General features: G+C 37.0%; 2 protein-coding genes across 2 annotated transcripts; both read right to left on the reverse strand.

Annotated features, from left to right (window-relative positions):
* Positions 1-4,454: 4,454 nt before the first annotated feature.
* LOC142608663 (uncharacterized) lies at positions 4,455-5,695 on the reverse strand. The gene is made up of 2 exons (XM_075780360.1): positions 5,356-5,695; positions 4,455-5,182 (listed from the first exon to the last, which is right to left on the reverse strand). The coding sequence occupies exons 1-2, from the start codon at positions 5,693-5,695 to the stop codon at positions 4,455-4,457; spliced, it is 1,068 nt and encodes a 355-aa protein (XP_075636475.1).
* Positions 5,696-10,386: 4,691 nt separating this feature from the next.
* On the reverse strand, positions 10,387-11,334 carry LOC142608664 (uncharacterized). The gene has a single exon (XM_075780361.1). It carries the CDS (start codon positions 11,332-11,334, stop codon positions 10,387-10,389), a length of 948 nt encoding a protein of 315 aa, XP_075636476.1.
* Between the last annotated feature and the right edge of the window lie 16,266 nt (positions 11,335-27,600).

A 27,600-nucleotide genomic window follows, 5' to 3' on the forward strand; every position in this document is an offset into this window, starting at 1 on the left:
TTTTCCTTGACTTATGGTCCGAGGAACCGGATAAGAACTAAGATCAGTTTAACACACAATTGGTTAATTTCTCTTAGATTTGTGGCCCGAGGAGTCGAACAAGAACTAAGGTCAGTTTAACATTTGTGTTTTTACGAGTGGTTAATTTCTCTTAGACTTGTGGCCTGAGGAGCCGAATAAGCACTAAGGTCAGTTTAACACTTGTGTTTTTCAAGTGGTTAATTTCCCTTAGACTTGTGGCCTGGGGAGCCGAACAAGCACTAAGGTCAGTTTAACACTTGTGTTTTACAAGTGGTTAATTTCCCTTAGACTTGTGGCCCGAGGAGCCGAACAAGCACTAAGGTCAGTTTAACACTTGTGTTTTACAAGTGGTTAATTTCTCTTAGATTTGTGGCCCGAGGAGCCGAACAAGCACTAAGGTCAGTTTAACACTTGTGTTCTGATAACTGCGAGATTGATACAAATGAAAACAAAGCAAAAAAGACAAAACACTTTTAGTACAAAAGGAAACTCTTTCTTAATAATAATAACGTCGTGTGTTATTTACATTCCAAGGGCGAGGAATCACCCTCCCATCCAGATCTTCCAAACGATAAGCCCCTATACCTGCTAATGATGTAATTTTATACGGCCCCTCCCAGTTAGGTCCCAATTTTCCCCAAGCAGGATTTCTTGCTGTTCCTACTACTTTTCTCAGCACCAAATCACCTGGTACTAAGGGCCTGGACCTAACTCCCTTGTCGTATGTTTGTTTGAGTTTCTGCTGATAGCTACCCATCTTCTTTCCTCAATGGTATTCAAACAATCATGCATCCTATCACGATTACTTACATCATCATACTGGTCGGATTTCAGGGTGGGAAAACCCGATTCTAAGGGTATTATAGCTTCCATACCATACGTCATTGAGAAGGGTGTCTTGCCTGTCGATCTTCGGGGCGTAGTGCGATAGGCCCATAATACATGAGGCAATTATTCTACCCAGCATCCTTTAGCATCATCCAAACGCTTCTTCAACCCCGCCAAGATGACCTTATTTGTTGCTTCGGCCTGACCATTTCCTTGGGGATAGGCCGGTGTTGAATATCCATTTCTTATTCCCATCCCTGCACAGTACCGGCGGAAAGCCTTACTATCAAATTGAAGCCTGTTATCAGAAATCAAGGTGCGAGGGACTCCAAAGCGAGTTATGATATTCTTCCAAACGAATTTCTTTGCGTCCACATTCCTGATATTAGCTAACGGTTTGGCTTCTACCCACTTCGTGAAATAGTCCGTGCCGACAATGAGTCATCTCTTATTACCAACTGCCCGAGGAAAAGGTCTGACGATATCTAAACCCCACTTAGCGAAGGGCCATGGGCTGGACAATGGATTTAAAGTACCTCCTGGTTGATGAATGTTTGGCGCATATCTTTGACACTGATCACATTTCTTAGCATACTCTTGAGAGGTTTTCTGCATGTTCGGCCACCAATACCCTTGAGTCATGGCTCTATGATCTAACGATCTTCCTTCGGTGTGGCTCCCACATGCTCCTTCATGTAATTCTTCCAACAAGGGTTCCACAGCCTCAGGATGTACGCAGAGCAAATACGGCCCCGCGTAGGAGCGTCTATAGAGCTTCTGCTCCTCTGACAGCCAGTAACAGGGAGCGCTTCTTCGTACCTTCTCGGCCACTGTTCCATCTTCAGGTAGTACTCCGTGCTGCAAGAAAGTATGATTGGGTCCATCCAGCTTGGGCCCACACGAATGTTGTGAACCCTTGCCGCCGAGATGCTTGTAAGGCTAGAGGTCAATAAATCCTCCACCATGACCATTCGGGGTAATTTCGAGCCCAGTGATGTGGCTAACATTGCCAACGAATCGGCGTGAGCGTTCTGTCCTTTTGGGACTTGTTGTACTTGGAAACTTTCAAATAAACTTAACACCCCTTTGACTCGTTCAAGATAACTCTTCATTCTTTCATCTCTTGCCTCAAACTCTCCATTAACTTGCCCTACCACTAGTCTGGAATCGTAATACAGCTTCACTATCTTCCCTCCCAAGTGTTTAACCATTTGGGCGCCCACCAAGAGAGCTTCATACTCGGCCTCATTATTAGTGGCCGAGAATCCCAGCCTCAATGATTTTTCGATAACTAACTTTTCGGGAGTAATTAACACAACTCCAACCCCAGCTCCCTTTCGATTTGACGCCCCACCCGTATAGACTTCCCAAGGAGTGACGTTTCCCATCCCGATAGTCATCACTGTCACCATGGTATCTTTTTGGTTGATTTGACCTTTTGTGAACTCGGCCATGAAATCAGCAAGGATTTGCCCTTTGATAGCTGTCCGAGGCATATATTTGACATCATAGGCTCCCAGCTTGGTTCCCCACTTGGCCACACGACCCGTGTAATCCGATTTCCTCATAATAGCCAACTGGGTGAGCACCACTACGGTGTGAGCTTGAAAGTAATGGGGCAATTTCCTCGTTGCATGTACCACGGCTAGAAGAGCTTTTTCTAAAGGTAGGTATCGTTGTTCTGCTTCCTGTAAGGACTTGCTGACATAATATATTGGTTTTTGAACCCCATCATCATTCCGTATTAAGACGAGACTTACAGCGTGATTTGTAACGGCTAGATAAGCATACAACACTTCTTCCTTTTCTGGTCTTGATAATATCGGTGGGTTAGTCAAGTATTGTTTTAAATCCTCAAAAGCCAAGTTACACTCATTAGTCCATTGGAAATCTTTCCACTTGTGCAAAAGACGATAAAAGGGGCGGCACCTGTCTGCGGACCGGGATATGAACCTATTCAAGGCTGCAACCATACCAGCTAGCTTCTGCACTTCCTTAGGATTCCGAGGAGGATGCAAGCCTAAGATGGCCTTGATTTGGTTGGGATTAACTTCAATTCCCCGATGAGTTATCATATACCCTAGAAACTTTCCCGAGCCCACTCCAAAAGAGCACTTTGATGCATTCAAGCGTAACTTGTACTTTCTTAAAACTGAGAAGGTCTCATGTAAATCCTTCAAATGATCCCCCGTCTTTTTACTTTTAATTACCATATCATCGATATAAGCTTCCATATTACGCCTCAACTGCGAATCAAACATTCTGGTCACCATCCGTTGGTAAGTGGATCCTGCGTTCTTAAGACCAAAAGGCATCACTCGGTAATGGTAATTGCCATTAAGGGCACGAAAGGCCGTCTTCTCCTGATCATTTAGTGACAAAGGGATCTGATGATAACCTTGGAATGCATCCAAGAAACTCATTCGGGGATGCCCAACAGTTGCATCCACCAATTGATCGATTCGGGGTACAGGGAAAGGATCCTTAGGACATGCCTTATTCAGATCTGTAAAGTCAATACAGACTCTCCATTTTCCATTCTTCTTTTTTACCACTTCAGTGTTGGCCAGCCACTCGGGATAAAAAATCTCCTTGATTGTCCCAGCTTGCTTTAGCTTACTAACCTCCTCCTTAACTGCCTCCACATGCTCTTGAGACGCACACCGAGGGGGTTGCTTTCGTGGCGTAGCATGGGGATTAACATTCAAATGGTGGCAAATGACTTCTGGATCAATTCCCGGGACGTCATAGGTTGTCCATGCAAAAACATTGATGTTATCTTGTAAGAATTAAACCAACTCCTCCTTTTCCGGTATCGGTAACTTTGATCCCACTTGAAAATATTTCTCTTTATCTTCCTCTATAAATACTTTGTCTATCTTCTCGGCAGGACCTCCATCCTCAACTTCACCGACTTCCCGAGCAATTTCCTTTAATTGCTATGATGTCTCCAGAACCTCCCCTGCCAATGAACCTTGACCTGTTTGGATAGTGGCAGACGTCAGACATTGCCTGGCTACCGTCTGGCTACCATGTAGTACTCCCATATTTCCTCGTATAGGATATTTTACCATTACGTGCAAAGTAGATGAAACTGCCTCCATTGCATGGAGCCAAGGCCTGGCCAAAATGGCCGTGTACGGGGAGTATGCCATAACAACTATGAAGTTAACCTGTACTTCATAACCCTCCACCTGCACAGGTAACTTAATCATTCCTCGGGGAATTACCTGTTTTCCATCAAAGCCTACCAACGGGGAGTCATATTTTTCCAAATCTTCTTCTCTCAACTTCAACCCATTAAATAGATCAGGATACATGATTTCTGCACCACTTCCATCATCCACCAAGACTCGTCTCACATCATATCCCCCGATACGAACCGTTATCACCAATGCGTCGTCGTGGGGTTGATACGTGCCCTCCTTATCTTTATCGGAAAATCCCAATACTGGCGTCGCCGAGAACCTCATTCTTTTAACTACTTGATTACTTTCCTCCATGACTTCATTTCCAAAACCGTTTTGAACGGTCATGACCCGAGAAGGTTTCCCGAATTCTCTTCTCGGCTGTGCCAAAATGACGTTAATAGTGCCTAGAGATGGTTAAGGAGCATGACCCCAATATTTTCGAGTGCCTTGTTGTCCCCCTTTCCCGTCCGGTTTAGCCAATAAATGATTGATCTTCCCAGCTTTAACCAATTGATTCAGATGATCGCGCAGTGTCCGGCAATCCTCCGTGGTGTGTCCCTTGTCTTGATGATAATGGCAATGGAGGTTTTGATTCCTCATGGATGCATCTCCACTCATTTTGTTGGGTGGCGTAAAACATGGTTCATGCCGAATTTTCTCCAATATGTGATGCACGGGTTCCTTGAATAATGAATTAATCAGAGGAGTTTCGACGGTCATCAGGTGGCTTGAAAAGTCTCGTTTAGGCCGGCTACCTTGGAACCCCCCTCCCCGAAGATCTTTCCTCTCCGGATACACTTTCATTTTTCCTTTGCTTTGCATCTGGTCTTCTTCTACCCGTTTATACTTATCTATCCGGTCTATGAGCTGACGCATATCTACCGCGGCCTTCATTATCAAGGACTTCCTTAACCCATGCTCTGTGGGAAGCCCCACCTTGAAGGTTCTCACGGCCACATCTTCCACATCTCCATCAATTTCATTATACATTTCCCAATATCGGTCAGAGTAGGTTTTGAGTGTTTCGCCTTCCCTCATAGACATATACAATAGAGCATCCAAGGGTTTTGGAATCCTACTACAAGTTATGAACCTTGCTCCAAATGCCCAAATCAACTCCTCAAAAGACTTCAGGGAACCTTCTGCAAAGCATCAAACCACCTCATGGCTACGGGCCCCAAACTGGAAGGAAAAACTCTGCACATCAGTGCCTCATTATTCTAGTAAACGGCCATCTTTTGATTAAAATGACTGACGTGTTCTACAGGATCAGTCCTTCCGTTGTACATAGTAAAAATGGGTTGAGAAAACCTACGAGGTAGCTTTGCCCTATTTATCCTGGTCACAAAAGGGGATTTGGCAATTTGCCTCAGGGCTTTGCCCATTGCATCACCTCCATCATCATGATATATCCCATCATTACCTGGCATCTTCATCTCCTTCTGCTTCTTTGTCCTAACACCCGAAGACGCGCTGACACGGGTCACACTGCGCAGAGGTTCAAACACTGGGGGCTCATTTCCTCCAAGGTTTGCTTCCGAACTATCACTGGAAGAACAAGCATAACTCTTCCGTCCCCGTTTTCTACTATCCAAGCACTTGCGTAGGTAAGCTATCTCAGATTGCATTTGTTGCAATACATCATCGCGAGACATCTGCCCCTCAGTTGGTGATCGTTGTTCAGCCCCCTGACCGCTACCATGTGCTTCCGCCACCCCTAAGGTATGTCCCTTCCCTATTCCTTGCTAGAGACTTACGGTTACGTCCCTGCTTCGTGAACTCACTGATTCCTCTCTTTCTGGATATGCCTCAGCCATATACTTTTAAACAGAATGTATCACGTTGTTGTTCCCACAGACGGCGCCAATTGTAAGGACCAAAGAATCATAAACCAGCCTAGACTTTCACAGCTAGTTCCCTGACTAAAGATCCAAATACAATAGATTTTGTAGAGAGGGTCCAACAACAAAAAAGTCCCCTTTCTGTATCTTCCGATTCCTATTTATATCCTGGGCTCCTTTCATCTCAGCCCTACACCTTGCCATTTTATTCAACTTCTTCCCCCGACACCTGTCCGTCGGTAATGGAGCAAAGCCCTAACTTTGCGTTCCGTACTGTTCAGGTCATGTCTACATTAATGCAACGAACAAAGTCAGTACTTCCTAATTAATGCGGCCAGAAAGGTTGGTGCCGGATATTTAATGCAACACTCTAAGTTATCTAGCCACATTCATCTATTCGCAATATGTCCCCTGTGTCATCAACACCCATGCCATTTCATCCTCGGGTATCCTCGGGTATATTTCCTTATTCCTTTATTCTCCCTTGCTTACTACGTCTCGAGCTTCCCTTCTTCGGGTCCTCGGGTCTTTGGGTCTTCGGCACCTCTCAATATATATGTATATATATATATATATATATATATATATGTATGTATGTATGTATGTATGTATGTATGTATATATGTATGTGTTTCTCAACAAAAAAAAAAAAATTATTCTGAAGTGTAAAAGCTTATTTTTATAAATTTTTTATGTGGTTTATTTTTAATGATTTTTAAAACTGAATTATTTAAAAAATAGGATTTTTTTTATACAAGATAAAATTTCTATTTTAGGCTAATCTAAGTATTTTTTTTTTTTAAAAAGATAATTAATTACAAACTTAGGTGAAGGAATTATTTACTAAGAAAAGCACTAATTCATGCTTTAAAAAAATTAACAGTTATAGAACACAATATCTACTATTCATACCTAAGTGGGTTTTTGGCTTATTATAATAATGAAAATTTGGAGAAAATGATTAATAGGAAAAAACCAATAACAAAATTGAAGGAAGTGTTCTAAATTTTAATAAATTAATCGATGGGAAAATTTCTTGTTTAAATATTGATGATGCCGAAAATCGTCAGTAAGCTACACGGTCCTTGCAAGCTCTTAGACAAGCCTACACAACAAAAAAGAAGAAGAAAAAGAACCTTAAGAGGGTACCGGTGTGGTACCGGCCAAATACCCTCCGAAGGTTAAGTCAGAAAATGTTCACAACTCTAGAGTGCCAGAGCTGAGATAAATTATGCGTACATTGATTTCTGAGGGTTTTGGGTATTTATAGTAGTGTAAAATCGAATTTTATTTCTTGGTGAAAAATATGTTTCCTTGTAGGGAAGATTCTCATAAATACACGTATTTTACGGGATCCTTTTCATATAAAGATTTTGTTGATTAGAGTTAATTGTAGGACACAAGACATTTCCATTTGAAATTTCTTGAAGACCACTTAAGTCATGTGGATGCCACATTGCTTTGCCATACCTCTGACACTTGTCGCAAGTTTTGACATATGCATGGGCATCCTTTTGCATGGTAGGCCAATAATATCCTGCTCGTACTAGCTTGTGCACTAAAGATCATGATTTAGAATGGTTTTTGCAGATTCCTTCGTAGACTTCTCTCATGACATAGTCTGTCTCCTCGAAATTGAGACACCTTAGGTTTGGACAGGAGAAGCCTCTTTTGTATAAGATGTCTTTGATTAGCACGAACCGTGCTGCCTGAACCTTTAACTTCCTTGCAGCCTCCTTCCCGTCAGATAGCATGTTATTTTTTAGGTAGGAGATTAATGGTGTAGTCCAGTTGTTCTTGGAACCTATCTCCTGTACACTGACGTCGTCTATTAATGGTGAGATCTGGACAAAGGATAGTACCTGACTTGGGATGTGCATATGCTCTGCTAATGTAATCTTTGCAAGACGGTTGACTTGCTCGTTCTCCTCCCTTGGGATTTGAACAAACTTTGCTCGAAGGTCGTTCATTCATTTTTTTTCACTTGCTCTAGGTACTTTTTCATCCGCTCACCCTTGCACTCGTAGTTGCCGTTTACTTGACTCGTGACTACCTGAGCGTCACAGTATACGACCACATTTGTGGCTTCTGCTGCTTTGGCGAGATCCAGCCCTACTACTAAAGCTTCATACTTTGCTTAATTATTGGTTGTAGGGAAATCAAGTCGGACCATGCATTCAATCTCGTACCCTTCTAGGGAATGGAGTACTATACCAGCTCTGTCTGCCTATCTGTTGGACGACCTGTCCATGTGGATACTCCATTGAGGCAACGTTTTTGCCCCCTGGCCTTCCATGTTAGTGAATTTCGCGATGAAGTCAGCGACCACCTGCCCCTTCATGGCGGTACGTGGGAGATACTGTACGTCGAATTCACTTAACTCAATTGCCCATGGTGCCATCTGTCCAGCGGCTTCAGGGCTGCTCATTGCTCTCCGTAGGGGCTTGTCTATTAGGACGACCACCGTGTGGGCTTGGAAGTACGGCTTGAACTTACGAGCCGCAGTCACTAACGTGTAGGCGAGCTTCTCCATCGGGGGTACCTCTTTTCTACGTCTCGGTGTGCCTTGCTAGTGTAATATACAAGCTTTTGTACCCTATCTTCTTCTCTGACTAAGGCTGCGTTAACAGCCACTAGGGAGACGGCCAGATAAAGGAATAAGTCTTCCCTTGGTTAGGACGGACTCAGTAACGGTGGGGAGGACAGGTATGCTTTCAGGTCTTCGAATGCCAGCTGACACTCAGCCGTCCACTTAAATGACTTCTTCAATGTGCGGAAGAAGGGTAAACATTTTTTCGTTGCTCTTGAGACGAACCTGTTTAGTGCGGCTACTTTGCCGTTGAGGCTACTTTGCTGTTGAGGCTTTATACTTCCTTGATGTTTGTTGGCGGCGTCATCTCCATTATTACCCGTATCTTGTTTGGGTTAATCTTAATACCTCTTTGGGATACCATAAATCCTAAGAATTTTTTGGCTGTCACCCTAAATGTGCATCTGTTCGGATTTAGCTTCATGTTATAAGAGCGAAGGGTATCAAAGGTTTCCTTGAGGTCGTCCAAATGGTCCTCAACTTATTGGCTTTTTACCAACATATCGTCCATATAGACTTGAACGTTCCTCTCAATCTGATGTGCAAACATCTTGTTCATCAACATTTGATACGTGGTGCCTGCGTTCTTGAGTTCGAATGGCATTACTTTATAGCAGAAGAAACCTTGGCTGGTGATGAATGAAGTCTTCTCCTGATCAGCTTCGTCCAGCTTGATCTGGTTGTAACTAGAAAATGCATCCATGAAGCTTAGCAAATAGTGTCTTACTGTTGAATCCACCAAGATGTCAATCCGTGAAAGTGGGTAGCTGTCCTTGGGGCATGCCCTATTTAAGTTCATAAAGTCCATGCACATCCTCTACTTCCCGTTGGCCAGCCAGTCGGGGTAGTATACTTCTCGTATGAACACTGCTTCTTGTAATTTACGAACCATTTTTGCTATGACTTTGTCTCGCTCCTACGCGAACACTCGTTTCTTCTGACGGATTGGAGAAAAAAAGGGTGATACATTCAACTTGTGGACTATGACCGAAGGATCAACTCTGGGCATGTCTTCATGGCTCCAGGTAAAGACGTCCTAGTTCTCCTTTAGAAATGTTGTGAGTGCCTGACGGACTAGTAGGCTAGCAAAAGTGCCGATCCTGGTCGTTTGCTCAAGCCTAGAGTCATCAAGGAGTACCTCTTCCAACCCCTCCACGAGCTCTGCCACCGTCCGTTGTTCTTCTATACGCATAGTTTGTAAATGATCGCCCATCTCCAGCATGACAATGTAGCACTTGCGCGCCGCTACTTGATCTCCTCGTACCTTTCGCACTCCGTACTCAGTGGGGAACTTGATTATTAGGTGGTAAGTTGAAGTTACGGCCTTCCATGAGTTAAGGGTAGGACGGCCCAGGATGGCATTGTTAGCAGACGAACAGTCAACAACCAGAAATGTGACATCCTTGGTGATCTGTTAAGGGTAATCACCGATTGTTACGGGCAAAGTGACTGCACCGAGGGGGTATACTCTTATTCCTCCGAATCCAACGAGTGGCGCATTAGTTGGAACTAGCTGTTCTCTCTTAATCCTCATCTACTGGAACGCCGAGTAGTATAGGATATCAGTAGAGCTCCCATTGTCCACAAGGACTCGGTGAGTGTTGTAGTCCCCAACCTGTATGCTAACTACGAGCGCATTGTCATGTGGGTGGTGGAGATGTCGAGCATCCTCCTATATGAACCCAATTACAGGGTTGTTGATGCGTGCCATCTTTAAGACTAAACTTGTCAGCTGGACGTCTTGGACCATCCTGAGATAGGTCTTGCGTGCCTTCCTGGTTGAATTGGAGGTTGTGGTGCCCCCTACAATCATCCTTATGTCTCTTAGAGGTGGCCTAGGACGATTGTTTTCCCTCCGAGCGACTTGCTCTTATGGTTGGTCTGTCCTTTCCTTGCTGACGAATCTTTGCAATTTTTATTGTTTGATAAGGGCTTCTATCTGTTGCTTCAAGTCGGATGTATCGTGACCATGATCATGGTGAAAACGGCAGTACTTGTCTCTAGACCTTTTACTGGGGTCTCCTTTCAGCTTGCAAGGAAATGTCAAGGCTTCTTCGTCCTTAATTTGCATCAGGACTTGATCAAGTGGGGTGTTTAGCAGGGTGAAGCTTGCGAACCTTCCAGTGGGGGGTTTGGAGCACCTATCCTCCCGTCTATCTCCAATCCTTGTTGTCTTCCATCCCCTGTCCTGTCGTGCTTCTTCTTGTTTTTTCCACTTCTTGGCAAGCAACGCATCTTCCGCGTTCATATACTTCGTAGCCCTGTAGAGTACATCCGACATGATTTTTGGATCGTTTTTGTAGAATGAAAACAAAAACTTTCCATTCCTTAACCAATTGGTGAATGCAGCCACGAGTATCTTGTCATCAGCTTCATTAATTGAGAGGACCTTTTTGTTAAAGTGAGTTATGTAATACCTCAGTGTCTTATCCTCTCGCTGTTTAATGTTCATCAGACACGCAATAGACTTCTTATATCTGTGCCCCCCGATAAAGTGTAAGGCAAACTGGGCGCTTAACTCCTTGAAAGAATTGATGCAGTTTGTTGTCAACTTGCTAAGCCATACTCTTGCGAGGCCCTTTAGCATAGTGGGAAAGGCCCAGCACATGATCTTATTTGCCACGCCTTGCAAGTGCATGAGGGTTTTGAATGACTCTAGGTGGTTAAAAGGATCCCTTGACCTGTTGTAGGCCTCTACTTGTGGCATACGAAACTTCGATGGAAGGGATAATGAAATGACGGGTGCAGTGAAGGGTGAGTCGGTCTGGTGGACCAGCTCATCGAGGTCTTTTGATATCCATCCTCTTAGGGCATTCATTATGAAGTCTATCCATTCCTTCATCATCTGCATCTCTACGACCATGTATGGCGGAGCCGTATTCGTGGCGGATGGATTGCTCGTATCCTATCATTCTAGTCTGCTTGGAGTATTGCTACCTTTCAGCCCTTCTTGATCCCTTTGCTCCACGTTGGTAGCTTCTTGGTCCTTCTCCTGAGTATTAAGCCTAGTGTTCTTTTGGCGCAGCTGTTCCTTTAGGTCATGGTTTTGCTTGGTGAAGCATTTTACAACCGCAGCGAGAGTTTGAACTTGTCTCTCGAATGCAATGGTACGTGGTTCGTCTCCTTGATTGTTGTTGGTGGTCACCATCGAGCAAGTAAGTACCATGCAACTCTTTGTCTGAGAAGCGGTAGTATGACTTACTCTCTTCCCCACAGACGGCGCCAACTGATGATGCCGAAAATCGTCCATAAGCTCAGTCCTTGCATGCTCTTAGACAAGACCTGTACAACAAAGAAGAAGAAGAAGAAGAAGAAGAAGAAGAAGAAGAAGAAAAACCTACAGAGAGTACTGGTTTGGTATCGGCTAAATACCCTCTAAAGGTTAAGTCAAAAAATGTTTACAACTCTAGAATGCCAGAACTGGGGTAAATTATGCGTACCTTGATTTTTGAGGGTTTTGGGTTTTTATAGTAGTGTAGAACCGACTTTTATTTCTTGGCGAAGAAGATGTTTCCTTGTAGGGAAGATCCTCATAAATACATGTATTTTACGAGATCCTTTCCATATAGAGATTTTGTTGATTAAGGTTAATCGTAGGGCACAAGACATTTCTATTTGAAGTTTCTTCAAGATCACTTAAGCCATGTGGATGCCACATGGCTTTGTCACCCGTCCACTTTGTATCCGTCTACTTGGAAGCCATCCACTTGGAATCCGTCCACCATGGAGTGTCCGTCCATCTTCTCTTTCTCTCCATCCGGCGCATTAATCCGTCATCTTCTCCTTATGTTTTGATCATCCATTATCTCGGTACCGTCGCCTATGGCAGGTTTTATTAAATGAATCTGTCTACCTTAATTTTATCCTCTTCAAATATATAATAACTTATTTTTAAAGAAATAATAGATATAATTACTTAAATATAATTCTAACACCGTCTAGTAAGTTCTGCTATGTCATGGTCATGAAGTGGTAATGACTTTGGTGTGCTTGCGAGAAAGCTATAGTTACTGTTGCACATGTGCTTGCCTATTCAATAATTAATCATTTGTGAAGTAAGAGACAAATAAAGAAGTTTCAAAGATCTGCTACTGGATAAATATACCAGTAGCAGGTCTTTGAAAAGAGTCGCATCATAACAAGAGGCTTAAAAGTATCTGTTCTTGTGCTGTATACAACATTCACATCCAAGAATACTAATTTACACGCTAGAAAATAACCAAATTATACTTATAACAATTTTTTAGTGTGTGTAACAATTGAAAGAGGATGGTACAAGTACCAACACTACAATTAGTAATTAACATGAATGAAGCCTAATTCCTAGGCATGAGATCGTTTATTGGTGTTTGTAACAGACAATTGAAGGGTTTTGGTCCCTCCAGTTCCAATAGGAATTGAGAAGATTCAGTCCAAAATCTAATAAGACACGTATTTATTGTCACTTTCAAACTTCCAAATACGGTACAATTGTATTTCTTTTTCTTTTTTTTTTCCTACGATGTTGAATCAAAAACATATCGTGGACCGCCACACCCCTTCCTTTAATACACACACCGCTCGTCTTGGGCAGAGTTTCAAACATAACACAATTTCAAACAAATAATTATGTCATATATTTAACATATGCATCCTCAATTCCTCATTTTTTTTTTTCTTTTGAGGAGAAAGTCTGTGAACCTTTATTGAAAAAATTAGCTATTATCGACTGAAAGTATAGAATATAGATGGGAAGAAGCATATTCCAACAACATCACTAAACCTTTAATATGTTTAATACGTTTAACTAAGTTGTGAGTTACAGAATTGCTTAACTTAAGAGTATGAGAAAATGAGATACAGTTAAAGGCATATGTGGAAAGTTTCAATGACTCTAGTAGATGACCAAAAGCAGCTAGAGATTCCTCCACCATCTTCTAACCCATATATAGCTTCTTCTATTAAAAAAAAAAAAAATAGGAACTCATATATACTTATATTGTTTTCAAAAAATTACCCCAATGCTAAAAACAACGGCAGATTAAAATGGCAAGGACGGAAATTGTATAAATAACCCAGCTAACGAATTTGAGGTAAAGAGGGAATGGAATGGTAATGGGCTAATGGCCATGAAAAATGCTGTGACCGTGAAGAATACACCACTTTTCTCAAGCACTTGGGCAGTCACCAATAACTTGGACTTGATGAATTTGCAAACGAAGAAGGAAGTATAGGAGAGTAAGATTGTGAGAGAGAAAAAGTGGAGGGCTACAGGAAGTTGAGTGGACTTGAATTCATGATACTAAATGTTTGGTTGGGGTGAAAAAAGGAAAGATGAAAAATAGGGTGAAAAATGACATTTTTCACTGTTTGGTTCAAGAAAGAAAACAAGAGAGATAGAAAATAGGGAGAAAAATAATCCTTTTGGGCCCACTTTTTTTTTAATATTATTTAATGAGTGTAAATATATCTATTTCTTATATATTATATAATAAGGACATAATAGTCAATTTATATAAACTACATTCTCCATCCTCTCCTTTTTCTTTCCAATCAGATAAAAAAGTTTTCTACCCTCCCATTTTTCCACCCTCACACTTTTCCACCCCTCTAACCAAACACACATGAGGGAAAATCAAATCTTTTCTATCCTCCCACTAATTTTCCATCCTCTCACTTTTCCACTTCTCCAATCAAACGGACCCTAAAGCTATATCAATCAGGGATGGAACCGCCTTGGACATTGCCCCCCTAAATTTTTATTTCAAAATAATAATAATAATAATAAATTTTATTTTATAAATTTACATTTTTTTTTCCTTTAACAATATCATTGATTCTTTTAAGAGTAATGCTATACTCACAAACTTTTTTATAACATTTTTACAAACTATTTTGGTAACAAATTCTTCTTGGTTTGCATATGGGCATATACCACTCATATAATTTTTTTTACTTACTAGTAACCAGTTATCATATCAGTAATTTATAAAAAAAACTTGTAGCTCTAACATTTTCCTCATTTTAGTGACAATAAAAAATTTTATAGATCCAAAATCTAAAACAAAATATACTAGCTCAAAAAAAAAAAAAGCTCAACAATAAAAATTACCAGTAAAACTAAAAACAAAATTAAGCTCAATTAACTAATTTTATCCAAAATAAATAACCTTGCCCTTTAAAAATTTCTAAAAAAAAATAATTTTATTCTAACCCATACACACACAAAAAAAAAAAAACGTAGCAACTAAATAGTAGAATCATAGGTTGAAACCGCCACACACAGCCAATAGTAAAACCGTCTTCCTTAACTCAAAGTTCTGACTCCATCCCTGATATCAATGGCAAAGCCAAACAAAAAACAATCATCATTTCGGTCTATTCTTTGTGGTGTATGACTACCAAGCCAGCTGGTGTTTCAGCTAGTTCGGTAGCATTATCCCTAGTTGCTTGAACTAGAGCTTCAACTTTGTTGACATTGTCATTTAAAGCTGATTGTCATTTAAAGCTGCTTGTTAAAATTATGTGGTTAAATGATTAAATTTACTATATTCTAATAGCTTAAACTTTTGAAATAATGAGTAATTTAACATGGTATTAAAGCATGAGATCCTGAGTTCGATCATTGTTTCTTCCATTCTACCTCCCATTCAAATTTTCATGTGTTGAGCCTCACCTATTAAAAGGTAATTTCGGCTCACACGTGAGGGAGAGTATTAGAATTATGTTGTTAAATGATTAAATTTATCATATTCTAATAGTTTAAACTTTTGAGACAATCGATAACAGATGCTAGCTCTTCTTGGCCAACATCACTAGAAGATGAAGGCTGTGAATGTTGTCGGGAAGATTTTGAAACTAATTCGAGCAAGTGTGTGATAATTGAAACAAAGAATACTTTGAAACAGTTTGACATAGATAGTTTACGCCTTTATGGGGCTTTAGCTCTACTTTTTTTTTCTTTTTATTTTTTTATTTTTATAAATTTGTTTTGTTCGGTGGCTGCTATATATATACCCTCAACTACCTGGCCATGCCTATCTTGGTATATGTTTGAGAAACTTCAAAGTAACATCCAATGGTCATATGGAAAAATACAAACAAGTACACTGCACAACTTTTGTGTTCCTACTTTTTTTCAACTCTGCCAAAAAAAAAAAAAAATCAGCAAAAAACTTAACAAATAATGATAAGAAGTGATGCTAAAAATGCTACAAATTTTATTGCATAATTCTAACAAATTGTTATGTCATCAATCGCATTAAAAAATTTAGGCACTTATTTATTCATATTAAAATTTGTAGTAATATAAAGGTAAATGAGTGTTGCTACATAAAATTGTAAATCTATTGTGTTAAGGACATATTTTATGTAGTTAGCTAATCCTTTGACAAAACGTACTTTACTTGTAATTGGATAGATCTAGGATGTGTTTAATACTCAAAGAACATGTTGTTCAAATTTAGTATTAAAGCCATTAAGATTGGACCAAGAAACAAGTGAAGAAAAAGTGTTCACTAAAGCTGGACAGATAGCTGGACACCTGCTGGACACCTGCGAACAACTGCTTGACACCTCTATCTATCGAGGTTTAATGAGGCTCTACAGATACTATCTATCGAGGTATCTATCGAGGTTACGGAAATCAGAATTTTCATATCTGATTTTTGGGCCAGGCTTTTGTATTTGTGTAGGGTTTCTTTTCTCACAACCCTAGACATATATATAAGGCTTATTTTAGAGGCCGTCAAAAAAGAGAATACAAGGAGAACATATGCAAAAGGTGACCGAAACCTTATTCTCTCTAAAAAGAAGCTATTGCCTTTTTGCACCTTAGGGTTTTGTAACCAAGTGCTTCTTGATCTTCATTGTTGATGAAGTGAAGAACTTTGCAACCAATATTCTTCTTTCTCAAGTTGGTGAGTGAGTCATGTACTGAAATTTGTGCAAAGGAGTGAGTCATGTACTGGGATCCGTGCATCAAAAGATGACGTTCATATATTGAAGAGTTTAGAGGTTCTGAAGCGGTAGAAGGTTTCTGCTGTGAGTTTATCTACGGGGATTGTAGAGTCTAGGGATAAAGGTTTTGTACTAGATCTGAAACTTCTCTTTACTATAGTGGATTGCTTTTCGGGAAGGTTCCCCTCAGGTTTTTTACTGTGAAACTAATTGGTTTCATTGGTTTTCCTAGATCATCATATCTTGTCTTAATTATTTTTTCGTTGCACTTATATTTGAAATGATATTGATGTTTGTTTGTTTTAACAAGTTTTATGCATAATAAATCTAATTAACAACTTGGGTTTAAAACTTGTTAATTCTATTAATCGGAGTCTAAATTTCCCAACATACTGGTTTATGTAATAACTTTTTTTTTTTTTTTGGTTTTGCCTAGTAAATTGCTGTGCGCAATTTACTAGGCTGTGGAGAGCTGATCACTTTGGTGTGCTTGTGAGAAAGCTACAAAATTATTGCTGCATATGCGCTTGCCTGGTTCCAGAATAAAATTGATCGACATTCGTGAAACTAAAAAAGGTTTAAGCACGTCTTGGTTGTGGAAATTAAATATACACATTTGCTGCTGTGATTCATGTGATCATTAGACTTGTTTGATAAGTATAGTACCAGTCGCAGGATTTATGCCTTAGAAAGTAATTGTATTATGACGAGAGGCTTAAAAAAAATGATGAAAGGCTTAAAATTAAGTAAATGTCTTTGTGCTATATGCAAAATTCACATACAAGTGTAATACTAATAATTTCTTCTAGAATAGAACAAGATAAATAATTTAACAAAGTGTTAATACATGTGACAAATGAAAATGTACAGTCGGGGCAAGTAGGGCTGTAAATGAACCAAGCCGTTCATAAACAGCTCAAACCTGACTCGATAAAAAGCTCGTTCATATTTGTTTGTTTATAAACAAGCCAAGTTTAAGCTTTAGTTTTGGGCTTGTTTAATAAACGAGTTGAGTTGAACCTGAGTAAAAAATATTGTTCATGAACAAGCTCGTGAACACCAAGACTCGATACAAAAGTAACAAAATAAGTTGGGCCTAGGCTTATTTATGAGTTTGGTAATAAAATTGATATGAGCTTGACTAGTAATAAACTCATATCCTTCTAAAATTTTAATTAATTATAAGTTGAGACCACTCATCCAAACCAAATATGCTAGATAATAAACTTGATATAGGATTGATATTATACTTGTGTAGGATCTCAAGCTTAAAAGCATGATATTGAACTTGAGTTTGGGCTTGATATTGAGCTCGAGCTTGGCTTGACTAATGAATCAAGTCAAGCCAAGACAAGCTCAAGCTTTTATACTTTATAACGAGCTCAAGTTTGAACATTATTTTTAGGCTCGTATCAAGCTTAAGCCAAGCTTGAACATTCTACTTTTGTTGTCAAGCCGAGCTTGAACATTCATTACTCGACAAATCTCGGCTCATTTACAGCCCTAGGAGCAAGAGAAAGAGTAAGATACAACTAGTAGGAAAGGAGTATTTTATTACGATTATAATTATATGATTAAATTTACTATTTTCTAATAATTTAAACTTTTGAGAAAAAAAAATTTTAAGAAAATTTTCAATCCTACGGAATGGCTTTTCCTTCTCCATATGAAGGAGTGAATAATTTTCATATATAGTAAATTTATTAGCATAATCTATTTGAAAGTGTGTTACATGAAACATTTCACAAGACATTTTTTTCCTCTCTCTCCCATATACTTCGTTTCTTATATTTTTAAAGAATAAAGTTTGGCTACAAAATTTGATGTAGCCAATAACTACAACTCCTATTATAAGAATTAATATGATTGCATATTTTGAAAATTTAACAATTGTATTGTATGTTTTTTTTTATGTTTTTAACACTCATGTCAAATTTCGTATTAATTGGATACTATTTACTATTTGATCCATAAACTTATTTTTTATGCATAATTTTATACTACAGAAATTTACAATTTAAACATTTGATTAATGACATAGTTATTAATCTTTGATCTTCTGAAATTTTTGCAAGTACGGTGGATATAGAAATAAAATGTAATCTATTGGTGAATTTGTTAAAATTCACATTTAATAAAAATATATTGAGTGAAATTGTAGCCACTAACTACAACCTACTTTTTAGCAAAACTTTTTCAATTTTTAAAGGACAAAGTTTGGCTACAAACTTGATTGTAACTCAAGGCTACAACTTCCATTAAAATAATTAACATGGTTACCTATTATGAAAATTTAACTATTAGATTGCATATTCTTTATGTTTTTAACACACGTGTCAAATTTTGTGCCAATGAGATGCTATTTACTATATGATCTTTAAACTTATTTTTATGTATAATTTTAGACTACAAAAACTTGCAATTTAATCAATTGAATGATGACATAGCTATTGATTTTTAATCTTCTAGAAATTTGACAAGCATGGAGGATATAAGAAAAAAATATAATCTAATGGTGGATTTGTCAAAATTCATATCCAATAAAAAAATATATTAAGTGAAGTTGTAACCTTCTTAGCATCTCCAGCAGTTTCTCCAAATTTTTGTATTATTTGGAGAATGAATAGTGACTTTTACTTTTTACCTACTTATTTTTTCAAATACATTTTTTAATAGGCTCTTTATCTTTTTTCTATCCCATTAAAATATTATTTCTTCATTATTTTTTTTAATTAATGGCTATATTTTCAAATTCCCAACATCTATATTTTTTAATCTTCCAATGGTAGTTGTAAGTGCTCAAAAAATAAAGGTCTAAGCCTACTTAGATCAATAGTACCTTGTCCTCTAAATTAGGCCTAAATAATAGACTTTTTAGAGAGAGTAAGAAGCTTATCCAAGTGCAATTCTATCCTACGTCCAAGCTTTAGGCCAAAGAACCCAGAGTTACAAATAGACGTGATTTAGACAACAAATGGGAGTAATGACCTCCTCGGGCAAATCCAAGTACCAGTTTCTTTTATGTAATTGTAGTTCAACTTTTACACCAAGTTTTTTACACTATTCTCTTTCCTGTTCTAGTGGTATTGAAAAAAATGTTCATCCCCCTTTTCAGGTGGGTTCCCTTCTTTTTATAGCCTTTTCCCATGTATCTTTACCCTCCACTTGTATGTCTTCAAGTAGACATGGTAAAATGGGTCAGAATTTTCTAACCCGACTTAACTTGAAAAATACTCAACCTGAACTCGATTTTTTTTACCCAAAGCAAAAACGGGTTGACCTGTGACCCAACCCGTGTTTTTTTGCGAGTCAACCCGACCTGAACCTGAACCTTTTTTTTTTCAAACTTTTTTTTTGGGTAAAAAAAATAGTAAAATTAAGACAATATTGGTTTAATTGTTTGTTGTGAGATTTAAGAAAACAATTGCTACATTTATATAACTGTATGCAAATTAATTGAAAAATGAATGGTTAAGCATTTTGTAATGAGTAAAGATTTTAAGATCTCAAATACCAAAGTACATGTCAAGATAATCTGGTTACAGTAGAGTTAAAAATATAGATTTAAAATTGTAGACATATGTGAGAAACATTCACAAGTATGAAAATAGTGAGGCCAAAGTATCAAATTAGCATTAATTATGAATGCTTAGACTTATTTTTTAACAATTTGTGTCCAAAATAAACGGCTTTTCAAAATAAATTATGATATTTCATAGAGTGTGTATTGTTTAATAATGATATGATATTCATAAAAGAGACCATGTATGAATAAGTAAACAATCAAACTTTAGTGTATATCTCAAATTGAAATAGAGTGCCAACCACAATTGATAATAAATTATAAAATTAATTTTCAAGACTGCAAATTTCTTATATATTTTTATTCTTTGTCAAATGAGTTATCTAATATTAAGTCATTTGTAATTTTGTTTTATATTTTGGGATATTAATATTGTGTAGAAATAAAACTTGTATAATTGTTTTACTTATCTTCGTGTTATTTTAGTTTAGATAGCAATATTAGGATTTGTATAATTTTAAAATTATTGAATAAGTATTAATAAATTTAATTGAGTTCATTCTTGATATAAGTGATGAATTTAAAGTAATGCATTTTACGTCAATTAATTTGTTGCATGACTTTTCAAATAGCAAATACATGTTGATATATTTATATAATTTTTTTTTTTTTAAAATGTATGTGAAAAATACGGGTCAACCCGACCCACAATCTAATTGACCCGAACCTGTTTCTAACCAGCTTAAAATGACCCGTTTTTAACCCGCAACCCATTTGACTCAACCTGAACTCGACCTGCCTTGCCATGTCTATCTCTAGGCATTTTCTCAGGATACTTTTCCCAATAAGGCCCTAATAAAGGTGGTAGAATGAGATGCTAGCTATGAAGTTACTGTTCAGGGGTCATTTTCACATTAATAAAGGCAGTTTGATTCCCTCTTTCTCTTTGGGTAGGTGAAACTCTCAGGACTTGCTTACCCTCTTTAACCTGGATTACAAAGACTGTTCATTGGTTCAGACTCTTCTGTCCTCGGACCCCACATAGTAATATTTTTAAATTTTCCAATAATTTTTTTAACAAATCTCATTGAGTACTTGTTGCAACGATATACATAGTGAGTTGTAAAATCATCTAATTTTAATGAAAAGTGTTATGTTTATAACAGTTTTACAATATTTTTACAAAAAATCTTGTGTAAGTTGTAACTAATTTTAATTTAAACCCACTATTGGAATTATTTTTTTACTCATTACTATTAGCTAATAACAATTTGTTACTTCAAATTTATTGCAAAAGTATTCTAAAAATATTGTGGTCGCATTTTTCAATTTTGATTTTTTATTCTTTATTTTATTTTTCCTGTTTCTCTTTATTTGTTTTTCATCCATACATTTCTTCTTCATTTTATTTTCTCTTGTTTTTTCTCCTCCACATGCGTATACCCACTCCTCCCTCCATTTTCACTTTTGTTTTGTTTTTTTTTCCTTTCTTTCTCTTTCTCCTCTCTATCTTCACTTTTGTTCTCTATTTTTTTTTTCCTACTTCTTATTCTCCTGAACATCTCTCTCTCATGTACAAAGATTACCGGCAAAGAACAACGGCTAGCTAGAGAGAGTCGGCCTTTTAAATCAGTGTTCACGCATGCCGCCTTATCCATTCCACCGCCAAGTTGTCCTCCTCACCCCTCTAAGAACATGCGCCCAGTCACCATATGGGTCAAATTGGCGTTCTCCATCTTTTTTTTTTGGCTCTAGTTTGATTAGTTTTATTTTATATGAAAGATTGTATTTTTCTTTGTTTTGATTGTGTCTCTCTTGAGTTACATCGTTTGAGAGAGGAAGGAGGAGGGTTGATATGTAGCTGTTTCAGAGAGTGAGGAAAAAGAAATGATGAAGAAAGAGAAAAAACTAATAAAATAATCAGCTCTAGAATTTTTTGGTATGATAAATTCTATTCCTATTCTACAGTAACCCATTAGGCATAATGAGGTACTGTTCATGAGCAAGAAAAAAAATTGAGATACGGAGAAACTGTTGGAGCAATATTTTATGGTGTCACTTTCTTTTGTAGAGGAGAAATTATAAGGTTTTCGTGGTAGACAAGAGATGTGGTCCACCTTTCTACTAAAAGACTCATTTATTTAAAATTGTTGAGTCAGAATTTTTTTTTTAATAGAAACTGATTATTAACTAAGCAATTTTTAACAAATAATAATTTTTTAGTGGAATAATGGACAAGTGACGTGGTCTACCATGAGAACTGTATAATTTCTCATTGTAGGAAAAATTATAAAGTTCTCATAGTATAACTAGACTGTTAGAGATGCTTTTAGACTACAACTAAGTTTGTAGCTAAAACTTGTCCATTTTTAGATAGGTGAAAACAACAGCATGACGAAAATCTTGTCCATTTTTAAATAGCTGAAAACAACAGCAAGACGAAAATGGTATAAACGGCTTAGCTAACGAAATTGAGGTTAAGACTCATTTATTTAAAATTGTTGAGTCAAAAATTTTTTTTTAACAGAAACTGATTATTAACTAAGCAATTTTTAACAAGTAATAATTTTTTAGTAGAATAATGGACAAGTGACGTGGTCTACCATGAGAACTGTATAATTTCTCATTGTAGGAAAAATTATAAAGTTTTCATAGTATAACTAGACTGTTAGAGATGCTTTTAGACTACAACTAAGTTTGTAGCTAAAACTTGTCCATTTTTAGATAGGTGAAAACAACAGCATGACGAAAATCTTGTCCATTTTTAAATAGCTGAAAACAACAGCAAGACGAAAATGGTATAAACGGCTCAGCTAACGAAATTGAGGTTAAGAGGAAATGGAATGGAGTGATGATCATGAAAAACGCTGTTACGGTGAAGAATATGCCAAATTTCTTAAGTACTTGGGCTGACACCAAGAAGTTTGACTTCATGAATTTGCTAACGGAGGAGGTAGCAAAGGCAATTAAAGATTGCTAAAAAGAGAGCAGCAAGAAAGAGTTGTGAGTGGACTTGAAAGGCTAGTAATTAAAGCTATATCAGTGGCCGAAGCCAAACAAAATTCAATCACAATCTAGGTCCATTCCCTCCTCTTCTTCAGCTTGTTTGACCCAAGTTTACCCCCTAAATAGACAGCCCAGATTGAATCTCTGAAATAACCTCATGTGAAAATTACATGATTAGCCGACTAGCTGAGTTTCAGGAAAAAGTTTGACCAAGAAATGAGGAAATATGGAGTATTCTAACTATGTATAAATTATTAGCCACAACGGAGTATCACATGGATGTATTGAGGTGGTCCTTTCAGGCAATGATAAAACGCCATTTGAACAACTAGCTGATGTCAGCTTTAATCACACAATAAATAAACGTGGACAATATATAGGTGTGAAATTATAGACACGCCTAATAACGAATGTGTAAGAGTATTTTTCAGTGTTACCAATACCGTATCGGTACCGGTCGTACCAGCTGGTACATACCGTACCGGCTAGTGCACCGGTACCGATACACTTTTACTTTGTACCGGAAAATATACCGGCCGTACCGGCCGCGTACTGGCCATACCGGCCAATTTCAGGCAATACCGGCCGGTACCGGGCGTATCGGACGGTACAGAAAAAAGCTTTTTTTTTTTTTTTTTTTTTTTAGTTTTGTAATTTTTGAATTTTTATTAGGGCATAATGGTAACTTATTTACATTAACTTGTTAGTATTATTTGTTTTCTTAGTATGCAATGAACAACTAAGCTTTCTATTTTTTATATTGTGTTTTTTTTTTTCCTTTTAATTGATACTAAAGTCTAAAACTATGAATAATTTGTTCTGAATTGAGGTAATGTTTTATGATAAACTTTTATATTTACTATAATATAAGTGAAATATTATATGCTTATAAACATGGTTCTAGAGATTTTGGTGTGTGTGTGTGTATATATATATATATAAAATAGCGGTAAACCCGAAACAATACACCGGTATTAACCAGTATCCGAAATATATCATACCGGTGGCCAAACCGGTACAGCCTCCGGTACGGTATTGACTTCCTTGGTATTTTTCCGTGTAAAAAAAGCTAGAACTACTATCTGTGGAACAAAAACAGTTTATAAGTTTTTTGCTTGTGGAAGTCAATTGCACAATTGTTGGTGGGATTATGTATTGATAAACTTTTTACTAGTGCTCGTTTGGATTGATATTAGATAATTTTTTCACGCACGGAAGTTATTGCATCATGACGGGAGTCTTAAAAGTTGAGAAATGATATGTCCATAATATTTTTACAACAAATTTTAAGTGGTAGGTTGTTATTGGTTGTTATTGTTGGGGCAAAAAAGTTATCTTAGTGTTAGGTTCATGTCTGAACTTAAAACAACTAACCACATGTGATTTGTTGTAATATTGTTGTAAAAATGTTGTAGACGTAACACGTCTCTTAAAAGTTACATGTTTTTGACTTTTTTATGTTGTATGCAAAATGAACAAAGTTTCTCTCCAAACTAGTTTGGAGAGAAGCTCTTCAAACTTCTCATATATTTCTTTTTTAGGTGTGAATTTTGAGAATCTAAGCATTAAATTTTATGTTCCTTATGTTCTTAACATACATATCAAATTTCGTTCAAATGTGATATTATTTACTATTTGATCAATTAACTTATTTTTTATATACAACTTTTAAATCACAAAAACTTGAAATTATAACATTTATTTGATGACATAGCAATTGATCTTTGATCTTCTTGAAATTTTGTAAGCATTAAGAATGTAATAAGAACATACAATCTAACGGCTAGATTTTCAAAATTCACACTCAATATAAAGAAATATATGATGAGTTTGTAGGGTTTCTCTCCAAACTAGTCTGGAGAGAAACTTTGTTCATGCAAAATTCACGTCCAGGCGTAAAAATTTCCCCTAGAATAGAACAACATAAATTATATAATACTTTTAGCAAATATTTAGTACATGTGAGTAACAATACAGAGAGTTACCACAAAAAAAAAAAATACAGAGAGTACAGTGGCTTGGGGCAAGTAAAGGAGTACAGCACAACTAGTAAATTGCAAATTATAATTTTTAACATTGCCTAAATTTCAATAAGTTCTTTAATTTTACTTTCACTCAATTTAGACCTTTAACTTTTAATTTTCTTCAATCTTGTCCTCCAAATACCCTCCATCTAAACTGAGCTATTAATGACCTCCAAAACAACGTAGTTTTGTAGTGAACAATGGTAAATATTAACAGTGAAATTTTGATGGAGACTAATTATAGTATTGAATTGAGCAAAATTGAAAGTTAAAAAATTAAATTGAATATAAATAAAGTCAAAGAACTGAATTAATTTTAAACCAAGTTAGAAATTACTATATGTAATTTAGCCCCCTTTATTGTTATTAACTGTAAGTTAATAACAATTGCAGATTAAAATGGCAAGAGCGGAAATTGCATAGACAGCCCAAGTAGCGACTTTGAGGTAAAAAGGAAATGGAATGGTGATGGCGGTGAAAAACGCGGTTACGGTGAAGAAAACGCCACATTTCTCAAGCACTTGGGCTATCAGCAAGAACTTGGGATTTATGAATTTGCTAACGACAATGGAAGCGAAGGCGAGTAAGATAGCTAGAGAGAACAAGTGAAAGGGTACAAGGAGTTGTGAGTGTACTTGAACAGATAGTAAGGCTATATCAATGGCTGAAGCCAAACAAAAACCAATCACAATCTCCGCCCATTCTATGTGGTGCACCAGTACCAAGCCAGCTTCTTGAGCTTGTTTTTCAGTACCATCCCCAGCTGCTTCAGTTAGTGCTTCAGCTTGATTGACAGCGTTGTTGTTCCCAGCTGCCAGAGGAGGTACCACTTCTGAGTCGACAACCTCAGCAGAAGGTGAAGGCTGTGGAAATTGTGGGTAAATTTTGGAGAAGAGTTGGATAATTGGAACAAAGAATAGCTTGAAAGGATTTGCCATATTCTGATTTTTTTTAGGCAGGCAATTCGTATTCGCTTCTTTTGTTTTAATTTGTTCTGTTGATACTTGCTAATTATTTCTGAGTAAATTTGTCAACTCTTATATATAGAAAAACAATTTCATTTTTTATTCCAAATTAGAATAAAAAATGTGGTTGCATCATGCATGCATCATCTCCATTCCTCCCTCATTTTTTATTTTGGGTAAATCAATTTAAGAGTATGTTTTCGAACAAACTTATTTAGCTGAAATCAGGGATGGACCCACATAAGCATGGTTGTCAAAATCGCGATCCAGATCGTAGAATCGCACGATTTTACGATCCCACCTCACCAAAAAGTTTTAAATCGTAGCAGGATCGCAAAAATGTTAGGATCGCAGGTAGGATCGTGTAGAATCGTATAGGATCGTAGGATCGTATGGGATTCTACCGATCCTACCGATCCTACCATTTTGCTTGAATTTTTTTTTTTTTTTTTTAAGTGGGATTCATTTGGGTAAACCTAAACCCACAAGCCCAACAAGTTTTAGAAGTCCAATAATGAATTGAAGTCCCAAATTTATCCCTATGTCAACATAAAATCTCAAAAAAACCTATGGTATAAGTTTAATGTTTTCAAAAACAAAACATTTTCTTTCTTTAACCGTTCCTGTTTTTTTAAACTGTTGTAGAAGCCAATTCACTTTTAATATTAACATACTTATGCTAAATTAATCATCTATTTGTATCGCCTTCACAAATGTTGTTACATAAAATCTAATGATGTACTTGTGTTTCACTATCTGTAGGCAACCATGTTTTATATAATTTTGAAGTGATTATTTTTATTGAGTTAAGAAGAACTATTTTTTTTCATAGAATAATAAGACCTAAAAAAGTAAATATCAATTTTAGAACCAAAAATAAAAAATAAAACCACACAATTGAAACCAATGTCATTAAACCATTAGATTTAGGAACTTTACCTTAGAGATAACAGTTTTAGTACTCACAACAGTGGTGTTTCTAACTTCATAGAAAAGAAAATGCATTTTGTAGAGTCCATATTTTTGTAGTTGGCAAATACGATAAATGTAATCAATTCATAGTGTTTTTGGTGTGTCTTAAGTGGGTTAAAGATGTATTTTATAGTCCAAGACAAAGACCCAAGTTCAGATCAAGAAAGAATCAAGTTTAGAGCAAGAAAACTAAAGTTTCTATCAGTTTGACTGCTAGCTTGATTCCTGGCTAGACCGTATAAGATTTTCGATTTCAAACTTGACATTTAGTTCGATCAATCGAGATTGCGATATTATCAAAAATATAAAACGTGAAAAATGCCATAACTAGCCCTTTGTCAAAAACACAGCATCTTTCAGCCCTGTTAATGGTGAGCCATCACTGCCTTTAAGCTTTCTTAACTTAAGTTTAACGTTTTTAAAATAAAAAAAAACTCAGTCAAAAACCCAGCACCTCTCAACCCTCTCAATAATGTTGTCATGAGCCATTGCTGCCTTTAAGGTTTCTGGTAATTTGTTTTGGTAGTTAGTACTTAGTAGTTTATCATTTATTTGTACTTTGTTAGCTTAATTCCATATTGTTGTGTTGCGTATATGATTTTGACAAAGCTTTTAAGGTTTTTATTTTTCTATTTTGTTAACTAAATTAAGTAAAATTTGAAAAATTATGAAACAGGATCTTCATTATTTAATTAGCTAGT

The sequence above is a fragment of the Castanea sativa genome, chromosome 9 (assembly GCF_040712315.1).
Source record: "Castanea sativa cultivar Marrone di Chiusa Pesio chromosome 9, ASM4071231v1".
Taxonomy (NCBI): domain Eukaryota; kingdom Viridiplantae; phylum Streptophyta; class Magnoliopsida; order Fagales; family Fagaceae; genus Castanea; species Castanea sativa.